This window comes from Petaurus breviceps, unplaced genomic scaffold (assembly GCF_028583685.1).
Source record: "Petaurus breviceps papuanus isolate PSGF00001 unplaced genomic scaffold, PetGlider_PUasm1.0 174, whole genome shotgun sequence".
Lineage (NCBI taxonomy): Eukaryota > Metazoa > Chordata > Mammalia > Diprotodontia > Petauridae > Petaurus > Petaurus breviceps.
The window spans coordinates 25,613,272-25,633,981 of NW_027185761.1; the positions used below are offsets into that span (position 1 = coordinate 25,613,272).

At 42.7% G+C, this 20,710-nt stretch overlaps 1 protein-coding gene across 6 annotated transcripts in view; it reads right to left on the reverse strand.

Moving 5' to 3' along the window:
* The window catches only part of MTMR14 (myotubularin related protein 14), a 52,707-nt gene that overhangs the window by 2,676 nt on the left and 29,321 nt on the right, over window positions 1–20,710 (reverse strand). For 2 of the 6 annotated variants that reach the window (XM_069084003.1, XM_069084001.1), the window contains exons 10-18: window positions 19,750–19,816; window positions 18,589–18,674; window positions 18,166–18,242; window positions 17,894–17,930; window positions 15,225–15,295; window positions 13,112–13,170; window positions 12,813–12,951; window positions 11,867–12,046; window positions 2,228–2,383 (exon numbers count right to left, since the gene is read on the reverse strand). In XM_069084003.1, the coding sequence (XP_068940104.1) occupies window positions 2,228–2,383; window positions 11,867–12,046; window positions 12,813–12,951; window positions 13,112–13,170; window positions 15,225–15,295; window positions 17,894–17,930; window positions 18,166–18,242; window positions 18,589–18,674; window positions 19,750–19,816 (872 nt within the window). Of the gene's footprint in view, window positions 1–2,227; window positions 2,384–6,784; window positions 10,103–11,866; window positions 12,047–12,812; window positions 12,952–13,111; window positions 13,171–15,224; window positions 15,296–17,893; window positions 17,931–18,165; window positions 18,243–18,588; window positions 18,675–19,749; window positions 19,817–20,710 lie in introns of those variants that run through there. The other 4 variants (XM_069084005.1, XM_069084004.1, XM_069084007.1 and 1 more) reach the window with 3 other exon arrangements.

A 20,710-nucleotide genomic window follows, 5' to 3' on the forward strand; every position in this document is an offset into this window, starting at 1 on the left:
CTTAACGCATTTCTGAACAGGTAGAAAATGGTTACTCCCAATTACAAGGCAATTTCAAAAGGTGCACACACAGAGACTACTTTTAATACTCCTCTATGACAAGGAGGGGACGACTGTTGTTGTTCCATCCCATTTTTAAGTGTTCTGCCCAAGTATACACAGCAGATCAATGATGAAGCTGCCATGAGAACCTCTTAAAACACAGGGTAAGACAGACCATCTGGGAGTCATTATACAGTCTCCATTTTGATTCATCACAGAAGTCTCATGGGCACTGAATACTATCTGAGAGTCCCATCCCATTTAAACCTCAAGTCTACTAGCTCTCCAATCAGAAAACAGAGCTCAAAGATGGGGAAAAGAGGTATCTATTGACAATATACTGAAGGCAAACATGGGAGGAAAGTATAGTACTAAGCATTCTCTTCCAATTAGAAACTGGGATGGGGAAAAGAAAATTTTATATAACTTTCTCAGGAAATGTCAGAAACTGCTCTATTCTAGCTGAGTAAACAAGGCAATCCTTTTAAAAAGCTTAAGCAGATTAATAATGTTTTTTATTTTTTAAAGACCAGAGGCCCAGATCTTGTCTGAACTACATAGGTACCTTCTGTTAGTTCTAAAGATTTCCCCCTTTTAAGGCTGTTGAATTGTAGGTGGCTCTTTTCACTTCAACAGCTGCAAGATTCTACTACAGAAGAAGAAAAGCTTCAAAGGACTTAGGAAAGGACTCACCTATTAAAGGTAGGAAAGAAATGCAAACAAGCTATTTGTCACTTGATCCTTTTGTAGTTTCCAAGTGCTGACTCTCCTTCCAGGGCGATTCTATGTCCATGCAGCTGGAGACAGCCCCAAATGTCCACTTCCTTTTGCTTCTCAAAACAACCTGACTCAAGCCTTTCTAAAAGACATCCAGTATGAGCTCCTGAACCAGGGCAAAGGGTCAACTCTAAGTGACTAGGATTTTACTAGTCACACCTTCTGGTAGTGAGGAATCCTTTCTCTGCTGACATTTCCAGTCAGTAGCATCCGAACAGCCCCTGCTCTACACACCAGGGGAGCTGCTCCTCTCCTCTCCCCTCCCCCCCCCAGGAGATTTCGGGGTAGAAAAAGAAGGAAACAAGAACATTCATGTTTGGGGGTGGAGGGGTGGGAAGGAGGGATGAGACAACGTTGGCTTAGAGGCTAATTCTCTGATTTCGCCTTCTTAAGACTCATACCTGGCAAGAACATTCTTTCCAAAGGTCACAGCCAAGGCTTTCCCATAGAGGAATTTAATCTAACATAGGACACAGTGGTTAAAAAGCTGACCCTTCCTGTGAAGGGCAAAGGGATGTGAATGGATGGGTGAGCGGCCAAACTGGAGGTACAAAGGGCCTATAAGGCTGGCTAAGAGATCACGTTTCCCTTCCAGCTTCCCCAAATAGGAAGACAATCTTTTCTAGAAGAGCCCTCCTCAACCCTCAGGGGCATGAGGAAAGGTTTATAATAGCTACACAGCCTTAAGAAAAAGCTCCAGATCAACAGCAACTGCCTCAGTATCAGAGATTTCATTGTGAGCTGAAGGGCCAAGGATAAGAGGCACTAGCTAAACTCCCGATTAATGAGGAGGCGAACTAGGAAGAGGAGGTTATTTCTGCTTGCTCTTGCTCAGGCTTCCATCCTACCTGGGCTCCCCAAATCCAGGAACTTTCTATAAAATATAAGGAATTATGAGGCCCTTTGAACTAGGTGACCGATGTTCTAGATAACAGAACCAATGTGTTTCTTGGACTGTCTTCTGCAAAGATGGATTCGGAGGCAAAATTAATCTAATTGCAAGTTAGGAAAAAAACATCTAGCCCAAGCTCCAAATTAGCTTCCTCTCATGTCTGGCCTAAGCCACATGCTTGCCTTCACTCTCCCACATTCCTTTCCTTCAAAAGACTCTATCATGCAAAGGCTTGAACAGAAATAGAACTCTCTATAGTTGTAGCCTACAGAAATTTCCCTTGGGGAACACCCCCACTGAGAAGGCTGCTGATAGGCTTCAGAAGCTAAGAGGGGGAATTTAACAGTACACAAAAACACTTTCCAGGCAGGTACCAAGAGGAGTCAGGAACAGAACACTTCCCTCAGAAGCAGGTAAGATTCAGGTAATCTCTGTATTCCCAGATAAATAAGCTCTTTCTATATACACTAGCCTCAGCACAGGTAGGGCAGCATCCTGCCTTCTCAATGCACTTACAGACAACTGTTAGGGAGCTCATCCGAGAAGCTGAAAGGGAGAGAGGAGTCTGTGGTCAGGACTGCCCGCTCCTGAATACTGCCACAGCCCGTTACCATCTGCCAGCTGCCATAGTCTGTAGAGATGGAGGATCCGGGCAAGGAGTGGTCCTCTGATCTGGGGCAGAGAAACAAGAGAGAGGGGAGATGGTGCAATCAGTGCCAATCAGTCACATGCCTGCTTCTTCCAAGCCCCATGAGGGTGGCCAAGGTTAAACAGAGCAAAGGGAAGAAGGTTAAATCAGTTCTGGGCATCAAGGCTCTGGAAAGGTCAGAGCAAGTCCAGTATCTCCATCAAAGTGAAAAGAAGCCAGATGGGTAGCAGCTGAGAAAGCTGATCCTACAGGAAGGGCTTAAATGAAGGAAGACCTCATGCAAGGGATTCTGACATAGAGAAGCCTGGTGGGACAACATTAACAGGCCAGATCACCCATGGACCCAAAGACACCAAGCCCCAAATCAATGGCTACATGGATACAAGAGGTGGCTGGCATCCTGACTGGATGACTGAAAAAGATTTCACAAGTTGAAGAAACTCCTGGCTGATTTGGCAGCAGAATGACATATTGCGGACTCGGGCAGAATCAAGGAGGGAGATTTGGCATCTTGTGATTCAGAGAGGTCTTTTAGCAGCATCAGAAGGAAGCAAGCTGGTCTTTTTCACCTGAGAAATGGTTTTCACTGTGCTGAGACACAAGGTGTGAAGCCATATGGTAAAAAGAGCATGGGAGAGTGATCCAGAGACTTAAAGAGTCCATAGAAAATCCACTGAGAGGGATGACTACCTCTGTGCATCCAAGAAAGGGAAGGCAGAAAACATGGCTGGATGTTCTTCCTAAGACTTGACTATAGTTCGTTTGCACAAGCAACTTACCAGCCCTTCCAAAAGCTAGTTCATATTTAGAAGCAATAATCCCAGTATCTGGGTTAGCCCATTTGCAAAGACATTCATAATAAAAATCAGGGAGACTGAGTGACAGCTTTATTTTGGGGAGCTAGGAGAAGAGGAAGAAGACTGTTATGGAGAAACAAGTAGCCCCTCCCCAGATCAGTTTACCCCTCATTGAAACCACACTAGGGCAGCCCTCTTTACTATCTACCTCCTGGGTGAGACCTAATGCAGGCAGGTGTGGTTGGTATGTATGGGCAGAATTCAAATAAGGTCTGTACTGTCTAGGTAGTTCCAGATCCCTAGGGGAGGGTATTCTTTGATGTCCTTCCCTTTATTCTCGTTACTGTTGCTGTGGCTTAGCCACTGTATGCTAAGAAAATAAGAACTGTGGGAAGGATCTCTGGGCCTCAGAAACAAGGGCAGAAAAGCTTGGCAGAGCTGCATTTGCCTAGTGTTTTCCTTGTGACCATTCTAATCCTAAGAGGCTAGCAACACAGAACCCACCCGACATAGCCAGGATAAGAAATGAATGTATTCCCTTAATTCTAGTGTACCACACACACGTATCTGCCCGTCTGGAATATTCTACTCTTGCCCAGGTCTAGAAGTGATCTGCACAGGGGTTGGGGAGACAGCTGTTAAACCTGAAGCTAGGAGATGCTATATTCTGTAAGCTTGATATGGCAGGCAACCTATGCCAGACCAGTTTATCCATCTTTGAGGAGGTAGAACTGCCTCATTTTAGACACTGGCAATAAAGTTAAGGTAAGGTAATTACAAAAAAAAAATCCACTTAACCATCAAAGTACCTAATTTGGGCTATTTGGCACAGACATCCATGCCAAGTGAGTAACTAGTGAGCACTGTCTGATCAAGACCTAAATGTAAGAGTTCAAGTATAATTCCCATTAAGCTGGTGCTGAATTAGCAGATCTTCTCCACCCCTGTGGCTGGACTACCAATTCCCTAAGACTTTCCAATCAGAGTTGTGCTGATCTGGATATTCATGGTGATTCTCTATGGAGTCACAAAAAACACAAGTCTTTGGTTTTGAAAAATTTGGCTGATGCCAGCGATTGACAAGATACTTTGGCCATAATTTGCAGGTCAATGAGTTTCTTGAGAACACTGATTTTTCTCCAAGTAAACAAATCCAGCACCAATGCCGCTGCACTGGGTTGAGTTTCAGTGATGCTAAATGAAGGGTCAGAGTCTTTGGCTAAGTGCTTTCTGCTATAAGCATTCTTCCCTCACCATCACCGAAGATTTGGAAACAAAGCTGATTAGCCTCAATCTTCTTGAGGGAAGAGGTATTTGATAAAAATAAGAAAGTTGGTGGAGCCAAGATGGTGAAGTAAAAGCAGGGACTTTACCAAAGCTTTTCCCCAAAACCCCTCCAAATACCTGTAAAAAAATTCACTCTATAAACAAATTCTAGAGCAAAACCCACAAAAAGACAGAGTGAAACAAATCTCCAGTCCAAGACAACCTGGAAGGTTGTCAGGAAAGGTCCGTTGCATCAGGCCGAGAGAGGCATGAAGTTCATCAAAGGCCGGGTCAGCACAGACTGGGCCCCAGCAAACCCAGAGCAGGTCCCTCAGGGGACTGAATCACTGGCAGCTGTAGAGGCTTAAACAGCTACACAAAACCCCTGAAGCTTGGGACACTATGCCCTCCACACTGAAAGTAAATTAAAAGCAATAATCACCCACCCAGCAAAACTGAGTGTAATTCATGAGGGGAAAAAATTGACATTACATTTTTACATGGAAAGATGTTATTTGTAACTCATGAGACCTTCCTCATTATTAGGGTAGTTGGAGGGAATATATAGAGAACACAGGGTGAATTTGAATATGAAGAGATGATATCTAAAAAAATAAAATTAAGAGGTGAGAAAGGAATGTACCGGGAGGAGGTAGAATGGGGTAAAACATCTCACATAAGAAAGACAAGAAAAAGGTTTTACAGTGGAGGGAAAGAGGGGGGAGATGAGAGGGAATGAGTGAACCTTACTCTCACTGGAATTGGCTTGAGGGAATAAAATACACATTCAATTAGGTATGGAAATTTATCTTACCCTACAGGAAAATAGGGATGAAAGGGGGTGGTGGTAATAAAAGGGAGGGCAGATTGGAGGAGATAATCAGAAGCAAACCCTTTTGAGGAGGGACAGGGTGAAAGGAAACAATATGACTATTATCAAAGTGTTTTACATGACTACATATGTATAACCTATATTGAATTGCTTGCTTTCCCATTGAGGGTGGGTAGGGAGGAAGAAAGGGTGAGACTTTGGAATTAAAAGTTTTAAAAACAAATGTTAAAAACTGTTTTACATGTAACTGGGAAATAAGATACACAGGCGATGGGGTATAGTAATCTATCTTACCCTACAGGAAAATAGAAGGGGAAGGGGATAAGAGAAGGGGAGTAGTGATAGAAGAAGACAGAATGGGGGAAGGGAAAACCAGAAACAAAGCACTTTTGAGGAGGGACAGGGTGAGAGAAGAGACTAGAATAAACAGAGGTAGAGGGAATATGATGGAGGGAAATAAAAGTTAGCAATAGTAACTGAAAAATTTTTTTGAAGCAAGCTTCTCTGATAAAGGCCTCATTTATCTAACATATAGAGAACTGTGTCAAATTCATAAAAATAAGAGCTATTCTCCAATTGATAAATGATCAAAAGATATAATCAGTTTTCAGATGAAGTAATTAAAGTTATCTATAACCATAAGAAAAAATATTCCAACTCACTACTGATTGGAGAAATGCAAGTTAAAACAAATTGAAGTATTCCCTCCTACCTATTAGATCAGATATTAGAACAGAAAAGGTAAATGACAAATGTTGGAGGAGATGTGGGAAAAATGAGACATTAATTTATTTCTGTTGGAGTTGTGAATTGATTCAACCATTCTATAGAGCAATTTGGAACTATGCCCAAAGGGCTATAAAACCATATATACCCTTTTATACAGGAATACCACTATTAGGTCTGTATCCCAAGAGATAAAAAAAACAAAAAGGAAAAGGACCTATATGCACACACACACAAATTTATAGCAGCTCTTTTCTGGGGGTAAAGAATTGGAAATTGAGGGGATATGCATCAATTGGGGAGGAAATTTTGGGATGTAATTTCGATGAGCACTTAGAGCACTACTGTGCTCTAAGAAACGATGAGCAGAATACTCTCAGAAAAACCTGAAAAGACTTATACAAACTAATGCAAAGTGAAATGTGCTGTGTACAAAGTAACAGCAACAGTGTAAGATGATCAGCTGTGAATGACTTAGCTATTCTCAGCAATACAATAATCCATTCCAACTCTGAAGGACTTAGGATGAAAAATGCTATCCATCCCGAGAAAAAACTGATGGGGTCTGAATACAGAATGAAACAACTGTTGTTTCTCCCCCATTTTCTTTATTTTTCTTGAGTTAAAAAAAAAATCTATGTTTTCTTTCACAACATGACTATTATGGATGTTTTACATGACTACACATATATAACCTATGTGGAGCTGCCTGCCTTCTCAATGAGGGGAAGTGTGGAGGGAGGGAGAGAATTTGGAACTCAAAGTTTTAAAATGTTAGAAATTATTGTTCATGTGAAACTGAGAAAAATTAAATATTTAATAAGTAAAAAAAGAAATAAAATGAGAGAAGCAAAGTCAGATTGGCTAAGTTTGGAGGCTGGAATACTTAGGAATTTTAGCCATCCCTAATTGCCAGTGAAAAAGTCTGAAACTTCAGACACATCAAAATTAGCACATATGGAATCAGCTCCCTGAAGAACTAAACATGTTACCTCTGTATTCTGCCCAGTGTAACTACTGTGCACTGTATGTACTTCAGTGTTTGAATCAAATTATATTCCAAGACAATGCAAATTCTACATGAATCAGAGGGACACTGAGGAGGAAGATGGTGAACTCAAAACTAGCCAAGGCTACTGTCCTAGTGACCAGCGTCACTTGCCCCATCATCAGCCTGTCTTCTGTTTCCCCAGCATCGAAGCAGTCATTAGCTGTGCAGCAGGTAAAACAGAAAAGAAAGAAAGGCAGGATATAATAAAGACATCCATGGAGATGAGCCTGCACTGGGACAGAGCAGGAGGGTGATGTGACTTCAGGAGGCCAACCCCCCCCCCCCTTTTTGAAAATGTTGCTTAACAGAAAAACCTGATTTCCAAATAATACTGCTAATGAGAATTCCAAATGAGTTCTTCCAGTCATGTCTTTACAGAGGATAACAAATCAGTTTCAGTTTGCTTTGCGATAGTTCCAAGATACAGTGCTTCCCTGGCAGAGCAGAGGCAATCTGAGGTGTCACGCTGGACTACAGTAGCTAAGTCTGAAGATTAGAAGGAGACCTCACCCACAAGAGGATGAAAAGAACTGTTCTAACTACTGGCAAGATGGATCATGGAATTCCATATCACCAGAATTCCAAGTGGAGTTGTTTAAACAAGGTCACAATGTTCTAGTCCAGAAGTTGTGAACGTCTTTAGGACAAGTCCTCAGTTCTGGGTTTTGGACACCCTCTACTGTCTGCACCAAAAGGCTTTATGTTATTAGAATAACAAAAAAAGAAACGTCTGGGGAAAAAAATTCTTCCCTGGCTCCTTTTCCTTCTTGACAGCAGAGCCGAGGGAAGTACTTCTTACCTGTAAGTGCAGCAGGCCATGGATTAGCCAGAGTAATGGAAAGCCTACATAGTAAATGAAGTCCAAATAACCTCATTTTAACAAAAGCCTAGACTTTCCCTCCTAGCAACCTTTTATCAGAGCTGCAAACAAAAGGGTTCATGTCCTTCAAATGTGAAGCTTTACACCTTTGAAGGTATACAGCAAAGTTGTTTTATAATATATAGACAAAGGTTTATTTAAAAAATATATGCCTCCCAATTGTTTGGTTAGTGCAGTGCTGCACCTAAAGGCAGGCAATTATTTGTGACAAGGACCTCAATGTTAATATATTGATCCTGAAAAGATAATGTTTATTAAAAAAAGACAAACCATAAAATATCAGAACTGGAAAAAAAAAAAGGCAATCAGCTCTGGTCCCATCCACATGCCTTCTCTCTCCCTCCCACTTTAGAGGAGGAAACAGGAGTCTCAGAAAGATCCCTGACTTATAAGCAGAGTTCCTTCTATAGTTTGGGTCTCTGGAGGGTCAGGAGGAGGCACCTTATAAGTAATCCAATCAGACCTCCCAACCAAAGTAAAGAGTCTCCCGGAACTGGCTTCCAGTGACAGAGTTTGAAAAGAACCTTCTAAGTTCAGATCAAAGGTGTTGAACAGAATGGCATTTGAACTCTTCCTCACTGGCATGCATTCGTAAGGCAGGCTAGAAGATTTATTAAAAAAATCATCCCACTGTAGAAGTAGGATAATAGGTTTAAAGTAGAAAGAACCCTATAGAATCTCTAATTCTTTCAGATCAGTAAAACTAAAGACCAAAATGGTTGTGCCTTACCCAATATGTATGGGTCATAAGGGCACCTTCCTCTTTTTAGCAGCCCCTTTCCAGGGGCAGGACAGAGCACTGGGCCCCGGGTCAGTTAGACCTGAGTTCAAATCTGGTCTCAGCCACTAATGAACTGCCCTATGGCAAGTCACTTAACTTCTGTTTGCCTCAGTATCCTCATCTGTAAAACTGGGATGATAATAGTACCTTCCTCCCAGGGATGTTGTTGGGTTCAAATGAAATAATGGCAAAACTTTTTTTTTTGTTTTGTTTTGTTTTTTGGCAGGGCAGGGCAATTGGGGTTAAGTGACTTGCCCAAGGTCACACAGCTAGTGTTATATTTCTGAGGCCAGATTTGAACTCAGGTCCTCCCAACTCTGCTCTATTCACTGCACCACCTAGCCATGCCTATAATGGCAAAACTCTTAGCAGAGTGCCTGGCACATAGTAAGAATTGTATAAGTGTTAACTATTACAATAATTATTATCCAAGTGATACTGTGAGCCTAAGAATTTAGTCTGTGCCAAATGAGGACTGGGGGAGAAGGCGGCACGCTAGATCTCTTCGAGTACTTCCACATTTAGACTTGTCTGAGCAGAAGTAGGAGCAAAAGGTGGAAGCTGGAAGGAGGCAAACTTAGGCTGGATAGAAGGATGGCAATTTCAGCAACCCTCAAGTAAGAGGGGGTGGCTATTGCAGCCTGGAGGACCCTTGTTGGGTGTGTTGTCACAGGAACTCCTTATCTGGTTGGACAATATGACTGCTGGGATGCCTTCCAATGCTGTGCATACAAACATGTCAGAGGCACAAAATCAATTCCCCAGGACCAGAAGAACATAGGCATCAAGGCATCAAACTAAAATTCTTAGGTATTCTTCAGGAGGTTTTTACAGCCAGCAAAGTCTCCAGGCCTTTCATAATCAAGGGACATTTCTGATCATCTAATCCAGTGTAGTAATCAGGGCATCGAGACAGTCTAATGTTTGTGAAGCATAAAAGATGTTCCCAGAAAGACCAGTAGAAACTAACTTCTGTCTATAAAAACAAATTAGGCCAAGGGACACTGGCAAAAAGACACAAGATCCAGATCTCTAGGACTACCTGCAACGCCAGGCCAACAACCTTCAGACCCCAGCTTGTAGATGGCAGCTCGGATTCCTGGCAGGGGTCTGTTGCATAGCTGTTTCCCCCTTGTCACAGGAGACACCATGCTGGTCACTGGGAAAAGCCCGACAGAAGAGACCAACAATTACAACATAAAACATGTGGCAAAAGTTCCTGTGCCAGAATGAGTGCCCAGGGACTCCTCTCCTCAGGAGACAGCCTAAGAGTCATTCCAACCATTAGGGCCTGATCATAGATTCAGTCACATCCCTGAACATGGGCTCCAATGATGCTGTTACAGTGACTGTTGCTAACAGGATGATCAGCAACAGAGAACAGCATGCAGATTCTTCTCTTCTAGTAGCTAAATGAATGAAAAGCATTATTTTGATTATTAAAAAGTAGGCTCCATTTAAAGAAAACTAGGGATAGAGAAATCTGATTTACCATCTCCCCCATATATGTATACACAAATATGTATGTATATATGTAATATGTCATGGAATATATAAAACTATATATAGTATTATCATACTACAAAAAGATTCTTTACTTTTATGAACAGATACACTAAAGGTCTCTTTGATGAGTTTTTTTTTTTAATTAAGGCATTCAGGAAAAATAAATATTTACTGATGAGGAGCTGTTATCAGGAACCATGACAACTGATGAAGAATCAAGATTTGATTTGATTTTCCCCTGCAATATTACTATGACTTAAATGAACAAAATTTTATTAAACTCAGTTTTACAAGACCCATTTCCACTGTCAGCTTGGTCAACAGAGCTCCTAAAAGATTCTGGCTCCACTGTGTGTCACTCTCATAAAAAATGAAAGAGAACACACACTTGAAATCTCCAAAGGACTCAGGGAAGATGCTCCCAGACAGCACTGACCCTACTGGGCACTAAAGCCAGGACCCCAATCCAACCCTCAGGACAACCTGGGAAGTCAGAAGGCAGATGTGGTGGTGGCTACTTTGTTTGCCTGATTGTGGTTCTTTCCATCCTAGCCCCACTTCCCTCCTCTCCAGCCATCCTAAGCCTTTTACAGGGAGAGGCCAGACAGGATAAGTTTAATAGACTTACACAGAAGACGACCAAGATTATCCAGTTCTCTGATCCACATCAGTGTCCTGTGTTAAAGATTAATCCTTAGCTTTAAGTATACTGGATCCCTTTGTAGAGTCCAATCTGGAGGCATTAATTGCACTGATTTTCTGAAATCTGAACTCGGGGGTTATGTACTTGACAATTTGTCCACTGTGTCCATGCAATGTCCAAAGAAAAGACAGGAAGGGGAATGTATCTAACTTTGGTTGAAGATCTATTAAAGTCAGGGTAGCAAAGGGTACAGGGAGGCCATAATGACTTCTCAAACTGATTATGTTAGGGAAAAGCATGAAGGGAAAGAAGGAATTTAGAATGGCAAGCAGGATGGGAAGCTGGCAAGAGTCAAATGCTCTTCCAGATGAAATCAGATTCTAACCATACAATCATTTCCTTGGGAAACACTCAAGTAATCATTCTCAAGTCCATTTCAGTGTTTCTGGATGTTCTTTCCTTAACTCACTGTTTTCCCATCACTCCCCTGTGCTCCTTCACCAGTCGGCCACATCTACACTATTCAGTTCTTTGACTGGGTCTAGACTTGGATTTACCTTCTCTCTACTGAGAGGGAACAGAGAAATTCTTTAGTTCAACTCCTTCCTTTCAAAATTAAGAAGGTAGAAGCCCTGAAAGAAGTAACTTGCCTAAGGCAGAACTGAAACTAGGTCTCTTGACCCTGAAGACACTGTTTCATCATAAGAGGCTTGTTTTTTAGATGCTTGGGCTTTAAGCCATGACTGGCACATTATTAGATCTCTGTCCCTGAAGAAAGCACAACACCCATACCAATGCCTTTTTCTGAGGATATCACCTCAGACATTATCTGGTCATGACTGTCTTCCAGTTGTTTATGTGGTTTTCACACCAATGGGACTTCTTTGAGATGGTAAAATATACGCTTCTCAAAAACCACCTGGATGGCAGAATAAGATTAGTAGCTAAAGCTAAGAGGGGAAAGATGCTGCATGCAGTACACAGATGGCTCCACAAGCAGCTCTGTTGCCTTTGAACTCCTCACCTGGTTTTGGGGACTTCCAGGGGACTGCTTCCTGTGCGGAAAAAGTTGTCAGAATGGTTAGAGGATGAGGAACTGGAAAACTTGGCTTCCACAATCCCTTGATAGGAAGGCTGTCTGTCTTCTGATTGCTGGGGACGGTTCCAGGGCACAGTCTGGGGAGAAGATGTATGACTCTTCCTCCTGCAGAGCAAGAAGCAGTCACTTGGAGATGTTCTTCTAACTCTATCTCTCTAGTTTCAAAGTCTCAGAATTAAGTTCCCAAAAGAAAACAATGTAGGAGAGGTTTGTATATTGAGCATGACTTGTGCCTCACAGAATACCAAATACGTGTCAACATGGGCTTAGGGGCACAAAGTTAGCCCTGAATATTAACAATTAAGAATATTAGGAAAGAGACATACTAGAACATGGACTGCCCTTTGCTCACACACATATACGAGAATGACTACTCAATCAGAGGAAACACTGACCAGATGTCTTCCATCTCCTCCAAACCCTAGCACCATTTGCTTCCCTTTTTCTCCTGCAGTACTATTCCATTTGCTCCCTCTTCTTGACCCACCCAAAACCTGTCCTTTCAACCAACCCTTTTCCCCATTTCCTGATGGAAGGAAATAAGGAATCAAGACTTTTAGTAGACTGTTTGACATCTCTTTACTTCCCCTTTTCCCCGGAGGAGAGGTATTGTCCATCCACTGACTCTCAGCAGGTATAGCATCTTACAAAGAGACTCCTTATCTTTTGTGTGGTATGCACTTGGCCACAGTGGTGGCCCTCGGCAGATGGCTAGCGTTAGAGGGGGCAGCAAGTCACCGGGGGGACAAAGCTTCGTTTTGTACATTACCCACAGGTGGTCCCTTTTATTCTTGGTACTCCAGCCGAGTCCCCAGCTGTGCTAGTTATAGTTACTGCCATACTTGGGGCTAGCTCCAGACTGGCATCTTACCAAGCTGCCTGTGTCTGTGCTGCTGCTGAGTTTGGGTCCACAGGTTCATATGGGAAGCTCCCAGTTGCTCCTGGGGAACTCTCAGTGACAAGAGAGAAATCACTACTTAGGCTGGTTGTGCTACCTCGATCCCTCCTTTCTGGAAGAGGACAAGGGGAAAAAAAAAAGTCATTTTTGAGAGGAGAAAGCCAACACTGCCAGGCACCAAGGACCCTGTGCCATCTCCACCCCTGCTGCTACTGCTAGGCATAGGGGCTTCCATCTGCAAATACTGCCAAGACCGGGGCCCCACAACTCACTCATGATACAAAGGTCGTCTACAGTGAAGCCCGTGTCCCTGGCTGGAAGGCTCTTCCTTCTGGAGAGAAAAAGAGACACTGATCTACAGCACAGATGGGAGAATCAGCAAGTTTTAAGGCCAAAGCCTAGCTGCTCCTTTCCCAGTTAACTGTTTAGAACACGAGCAGATCCTGAAACTGCCAAGGGCCAGTGAAATAAGAATGGCTAGCTTTATGACAAGTTCTTCAAGCTATCAGAATTACTGCTTGGTTCTTTAGCTAACCTTTCTCCATAACCAGGTAACCTCTGGGCATCTTCTAGGTCTAGTATCAACTTGTACCGAGTGCCATGGTAATCGGACTGCAGCCTAGGCTGCAAACTGCATCACTGATGGCTCCTGAACATTCTACATTAAATGTCTCAGAGATCTCAAACTCGTCATGTCTAAAACGTAGCTCATTACGCCTTTTCTCACCCTCCAACTCACTCCTGTTCTGTCAAAGGTAGCACCATTCTGCCAGGATTATAAACTTGGCTTTATCTCAACCCCTTAATTCTCCCTTAACCCATCAGATGCCAAATCTTACTACAGCTACCTTCTCTATTCCTTGCATACAACACTCATCTCTTATTTTTGCAGTGCTGTCCCCCATGCCTGGAAAGTACTCTTTTCCATTCAATTCTCTTAGAAAATACCTCTTTTCAAGATGAAGTTCAAGAACCACATGAAGCATCTCCCCAACTGCTAGTACCTTTTCTTCCTAACTACCCTGTATTTATTTTTTTGCATATTTGTTCTACCTCAAAGCACTATATAAAAGCTAACTATATACCTGACTCTCCCATTAGGATGCAAATGCTTTGAAAGCAAGGATAATTTTCATTTTCTGTATTTGTATTGAGCTAATACAAAGTAGGCTAGTAATAATGCTTGATGAACCCCTTGGATTTCAGGAATAGAAAGCATACCTTCTAACTCCCAAGACATTTGCATTCCAGAGTCAGACAAAGCATCTAAACATATTTCCTGGGAGACTGGACTTCATGGAGGTGAGCTAACCTACCTCAGTCTACCTTAGGTGGGAGTTCTGTAGCAGCCATCAACTGAAAGGTCAAGATTCCTTAATCAAGTGAGATAATGTATTTGAAGGTGCTTAGTGACCACTAATGTGAAAGCCACCATGATGATACAATGCCTTTACTGTGTCCCAGATTCCCAAGCTGGAAGCTGATTTTTCCCCAATTATAAAGTAGAATGATGGTATGAACTTACATATGGTCAAATTTAATGTGGCTACAGAGATTATTAAGCTTATGTTAGGATATTATTCTGAGTAACATAATAATTTCCAAAATGAAGATTATAGATCTTGAAAAAGAGATGAACCAGCCAGCCAGGCAATTCTGTTGTTTACTATGAACTGAAATCTCTGAGAGACAGCAGAAAGAATGTGACTTCTACAGGCCTTCAACCAGTAGTTCTTAACCTGGGATCAGTGAACTTGTTTTTTGGTATTTTGATAACTATTTCAATTTAATTAGTGAAGAGTTCTTAACCTCATGCATGACTTCTTTAGAAGTCTAGTAAAGCCTATGCCCCCCCCTTCTCCAAATAATGTTTTGATAAAAACATTATAGGACTATAAAATAAATCAAGTATGTTTAAATCTAGTTATCACAATATTAAAACTACTTCACAGGTAAGAACTATGAGAGATTGAGGAAGATCTGGCTCATGTTTCCTCATGGTAACAGTGCAATGAGAACCACAAGACAGTGGGTCTAAGGACCAACTCCTGTCTCTTCATTAGCACACTGCTCTCAACACTAAAAATTCCCTTACGGGATCTCAAGACATTTCCTGAGCTCTGCTTACTCCGGAGATCTTTTTTTTTTTTCCCCCTTTTTGGAGGGCAATTGGGGTTAAGTGACCAGAGATCCTTCTGATGACAAGAGAATCCAGGGGACCTTTTGGTGGGTGCTTTTGAAGTCTGCTCCATTTCTGGGTCTACTGAATTTGCAATAAATTAAGGAAGAATTGGGTCAGGCCACTGGGGTCCTTCCCCTTGACCAAAGAAGTACAAGTGGCCAGGACCTAGACAGCAAGGACAGAGTATGTAGCAGACTACTTACCTCTGTGACTTCAGAGCAGAGAACTCCTCAGAGGTGATGTGCTTCAAAAAACTGAAGCAGAAGAAGAAAATCTGCAGGAAACACAAAATCAGTCCATGGAGTGAGAACATTAGGCTCTGTAGAGACCTGGATCTCTTCCTATGCACTGGAGGCCTCCCCTTCCCTGTTTCCACTCCCACCTCCAGTCTCCAAAACCAGCTAGACTCAACCTCTAGGACTGACACAAAGTGATCCAAGCCAGGCTCTAGACAGACTTACTAAGAAGGTACATAGTATTTGGAATTCATAGAATAAAGTCAGAAAGATGGACTTAGGGACCAGAGGGCAGGAATGGAAAGAAGAGGTGGCAGGAGGAGGGAGAAAGGCAGTTTATTTTCCTCTCCCAACAGACCAAGGGGTTGGGTCAGTGTTTCTCAAGCTCCACCTGTCAACTCCCCAGGTTTCACATTCCCTGCCACCAAAAAGGGCCACATGATTTCTGTGCTGTTGAGAAGGGTAGGAGGATTAGAAGCTTTTTTTTTTTTTAAATCTCAGGGAAGAACAGCTGGGGAAGGAGATAATGGGGGGATTAACGAACACAGCAGGAGGAGTGCTGACAAGGAGCAGGAGAACAGAGGGGTTTTTATGGTGATGGTAGAAAGGAGGAAATAATCAGGTTGACCCTTTGCTGGTTTGCAGCCCCCTCAGAACATGGGGGAAGGAGAATCAGGCCTAGAGTCACAGTATAGTTTCAATGGGTCCCTCCAAATCCCCAAACCGGAGACCTTGTTGCAGAGATAAATAAAGGACGTATGTAGGTCACAGTGTCTAAGAGGAATGAATTAATGCCTAGAGTCAGGGTCCTATGAAAGTTCTGGGACAGATAGGCTAAACTGTCAACATGAATCACGGACCTGGTTTTGAGGCTAGGAGGGGACAGAAATGATCAACTCAAACGCCACCTCCTTTATAGAGCTTTCCCTGATCTCCTCTCCTCCCTCTCCAATAGCAGAGTTTTATACCTAACCCCATTATTTAGCATTGGTTACCTATGCAGTATCTACACAATAACTGGCTTTCAAATACTGCTTAAAGGTTCACCAAGTGCTTTTTAGAGATTCTCACTGAGTCTCACAACAATCCTGAGAGGTAGGATTAATCCAACCCTTTTACAGGAGAGGAAACTCAGGTTCAGAGGTCACATCCACAGATCACATACAGTCAGAGGTAATATGTCAAGTTCTCTCTCCCTAGCTTCAAGTCTGGCAAATGACTCCACCATGTCTCCTCTTCTGTATCCCAGTCCACTACTAAACCATAGTAAGTGCCACAAGGGCAGGCACCTTATCTAAACTTTTTGTGGCTCTCCCCAAATGCTGAAAAATGGTCTACAGTTAGAAGTTATTTAGTTAATATCTATTCAACTAAACTGTTCCAGATTCTTCCCTCCCATCATTTGGATGAAAAGAACCCTTCTTCCCCTCGGTTCAGCCACTTCCTTTCTTCTCCCACCCTAACTTCCCGGGCTTCTCTCTTGAGGAGTTTGATGCCCAGCAGAACAGGCCCTCCCATGAGACATTACTTGGGGTGGAGGGTGCGGAAATTACTTGGTCTAAAGCTGAACTCTGTGTACAAAAGCAGGGAACCCCATTTCACACTAAGTTCTTCTGGGCAAAGTGAGAATGGGTATGATGTGGAGTGACCCTGTAATTGTCAGGTGTAATGAAAATGGAAGGGAACCAGAAAAGAACATTTAAAACAACTGAATCCTTTTAAGAAAGTCCCAGACTTTGACCAGTGGCAGAAACCCATGAACCAAAAAGCATTAAGAGTCCTTTACCAGTCAAGAGATGTAAGCAAGTATGAAAGGGACTAAAAGGTAACATGAAAGGCAGAATGAGAGCAGAAAGCCTCAAGAAGGCTTAAGGAGAAGGGAGTTAGAAAGACAACAGAAAAACCAAAGGGAAGGACAAAGAGCAAAGGAGGAACAAACAGAATGGCTTGGAAAACATCACACCCACATATATATCTCAACTACTAAAAAGGAACTAAGATTGTCATCAGTGGAGGATGATGTGATATTGACTGGCTTGATATTGCTGCTGATTAACATTTCAGGAGGAAGAGGAAATGTAGACCAAACTGGGAGTAATCAGAGAACAGGCAAGGTCTTCAGATCCTGAAGTAGTTGCAGATAAGGTCATGAGACTTTGGTGAAACGTCCTAACCCTTCCACTGTGGTTGCTGCTCAAGGAACATGATTAGAATCGTTATTTAATGTTAAAAAATTATGAAAGAGGAATAATGGTAAGACAAGTGAATTGGAGACAAGAAGAGAAAGAGTCTAAGAGGGCAAGTATGATGTAGGAATAATGGGAGACAGGAATTGAGAAATCAAATAGCTGGGTTCAAGAGGGGATGAGATCACACACACAGAACCACAGAGTAAGATAAAAAGATCCCTGGAGAAATTAAAGGAACAGAAAAAGGAAAACTCATCTGGGATGGGGACCCCTAATACAAAATCTCAGGTCTGCTGGCATGAGCCAAGCTAGAAACCTCTCTACCAAAGAAGGAAGGGGAGGTGGGGTGGGGAGAGAATCAGTGGATTCTATTCCTTCTAGGCAAGAAGACATTTAAGGCTAAAGTTGCCCCATTCATTCTATGGATACACAAAAAGTAACACTCACCTCCTCTCCTTTGCTGAGTCGATCTACCAACATGTGTCTGAAGAAAGAAAGGGAAATGAGGCCACTCACAAAGGGGCCCAAACTAAGAAGCCAAATGTGAAGTCATTCTAGGTAGTACCCTATGATGAGGGCTGGATTATATCTCAGCACCCTATTCCAAGGGTACAGATGCTTCCTCCATTCCCAGGGAGAGAAACATGACCGCTAACTAAATACATAGTGACAACAGGAAGTAGGTCCCATAATCTCCCATATGCTCATGTAGGACCTACCCAAAGAGAAACCAGTCATAAGCCACAGTCAGATAGAGGATCTCAGCAGGCTTCAGGGTTGCATGGATCAGACCATCCTGGGAATAGAGTGTAGATATCAGAAAATAGCCTTCCCATGAGGGTGTATGCAGCTATGACCCGGATAGCAGATGAAGGTCACCCACTTTCACTAGAACAGAAACCACAAGGTCCCAGTGAACCAATCCAGAGGTCTAGAGCAAAAGCAAATGGAGATCAATGTCCCCAGAAATAGAGGCACAAGTTCTTTCATAATGGCTTAAATATCCCATCAAATATCCACTTTTTCTAAGGGGAAAAAAAGGGGGTGGTGGTAGTAGGGGGAGAAATAAATCCTCTAAAGTCTCCCAAGGTACTGAATGCTAGGCACTTTAAACTTTGTGAGGCTTCCTAGTCTATACTTACTGCCCACAAGGAAAGGCGTAGGAGGGAGATGAAGAGAGGTGTCCGATCCCAGCCTGAAATACAGTGCACCAACAGCCCGCTGTCATCTGATCAAGAAGCAAGGGGGATTAGGCCCAAAAGAGAACCAGAGAACAAGCAGTAATAAAAATGGAATCTGTGGCTATCTTGACCAGTAGGTAGGAATGTCAATCATCCCGAGAATCCCATCCCTTAAAGAAGTCTTAAAGATTTCACTACTAGGGGGTGGCTAGGTGGTGCAATGAGTAAAGCACTGGCCTGGAGTCAGGTGGACCTGAGTTTGGTTCTGGCCTCAGACACTTAACACCCACACAAAATAATTAGCCATGTAAGCACGGGCAAGTTACTTAACCCCAATTGCCCTACAGAAAGCAAAAAAAAAAAAAAGATTTTACTACAATAATTCAGAGAAGGATACTCCTCCAGCAATGCTAATATGGCCAAGGCTAAATCCAAACCAATTCTAATCATCTAAGGAGCTAATTACATCAAACAATAAGCAGGAATGGGGGCCCCAGGAAAGAGATGAGGAAATGCAACACCCTTCCTTTGTTGGGAAAACAGAACTACATTTGTGGAATGTTGTATCTATTGGATACAGCTGATACATGTTGCTTTAGTTTAGTTTTGTTAAATTTTTTTTTGTTACAAGGAAAGACTCCCTTGGGGGCCTAAGGGGGTGTCGGATGTTAATATCTGGAAATGACTGATACAAAAATAAAACAAATTTTAAAACCAGGCATTATATATCACAAAGAGTTTGGCCTTAAAATTTACTTTATTTCTACCCCATTCCAAATTGTCTTTCCTAGCCAAAAGGTGAGAGAATGCTGGGTGGGGATGGGAAAAGAATTTAACACACTACAATGCTAATACTCACGACCTAAGGAAGTTATACCTTAGCAATTGATACTTTGTTGTTAAGAGTTTAAAAGAAACTCTGTGTACTAAGCACAGTTTTCCAGGGCATTAAATAACTCAGTGGAGAATGCCTACAGCCATTAAGCTTGCTTACAGGATGCCTTGGGGAAGCATTCCAGGGCCTCAAAGTACAAGCTGTGTGTGAGGAGAGTGGGTTGTATGCATGAGAAAAAGAAGGGGGCACTGGAGCCAAGGAGTAGCAAACTGGGGACTGGTCCTTACCCTCACTGTTGACTATATAAAGCAGCAGTTTCAGGTAGTTTTGGGTTTGTTGCACCAGGTCCCAGCTCTGAAGAGAAAGAAAGGAGACATGAGGCCTATGGTTAGAAATGGTGGGAAGTCTGGGAAAGGAGATGCTTACATTTTGAACAAAATGTACAAATGATCTTGTTCTTGATCAGATCTACTCATTGTGCTTATTACCATAAATTATAGTTAGCAATCCAAAATGTTCTTAGCTTAAAAAACCCAAGCCAAAAAAAGAAGAAATCACTAATCCTAACTCTCCCAAGGTCCTACATCCTTTAATGGGGCTGCTTTCAAATAGATGTACCCCCTTATCTCTCTGCTCCCTTTTAACCAGAAAGAGGTAATGAGCATGGGGAAGAATGAGGGGCAAAGGCTGAGACAACCTTAACTTCTTTCTGCAGATACGGCACTAAGCAGAACCACAGAGCTAGGTTCTCCCGACTGACTGCCCCATCCCAACCTCGCAGAAGACACTGTCTGCTCAGAATCCTAAATTCCTCAGGGGTTCTGACCCAGTTTTACTATTCCTTCTCCCCACCAGAAGCAAGGTCCTGACAACTGCTTATCAGAGCTAGGCAGCTGCATGGATACAGAGGTGAATACCAGGAAGAGGAGAGCCTCCCAAGAGGGGCCAGAATGAATGCACCACCTGTAATTGGAATGGCTTTCCCAGGAATTTAAAGCAGGCTCAGCTACCTGACCCTCCCTGGCCCCTGGAGAGGTCTGACCCACTTTCAGCAGCTCCAGAGACAGACACTGCGGCTCTGAGCTAATAAAGTCATTACCCGCAGTAACACACAGGGGTCTCACAACTGCTCCAGCTCAACATGTCAGACACATCCCTGTGAACAGCTAGCTATCTCCTGAGCTGCCATTTTTCAGAGAACTGGGGAGGGGAAGAAGGTATGGTTTCATCAATACTGAAGGTAGGTCA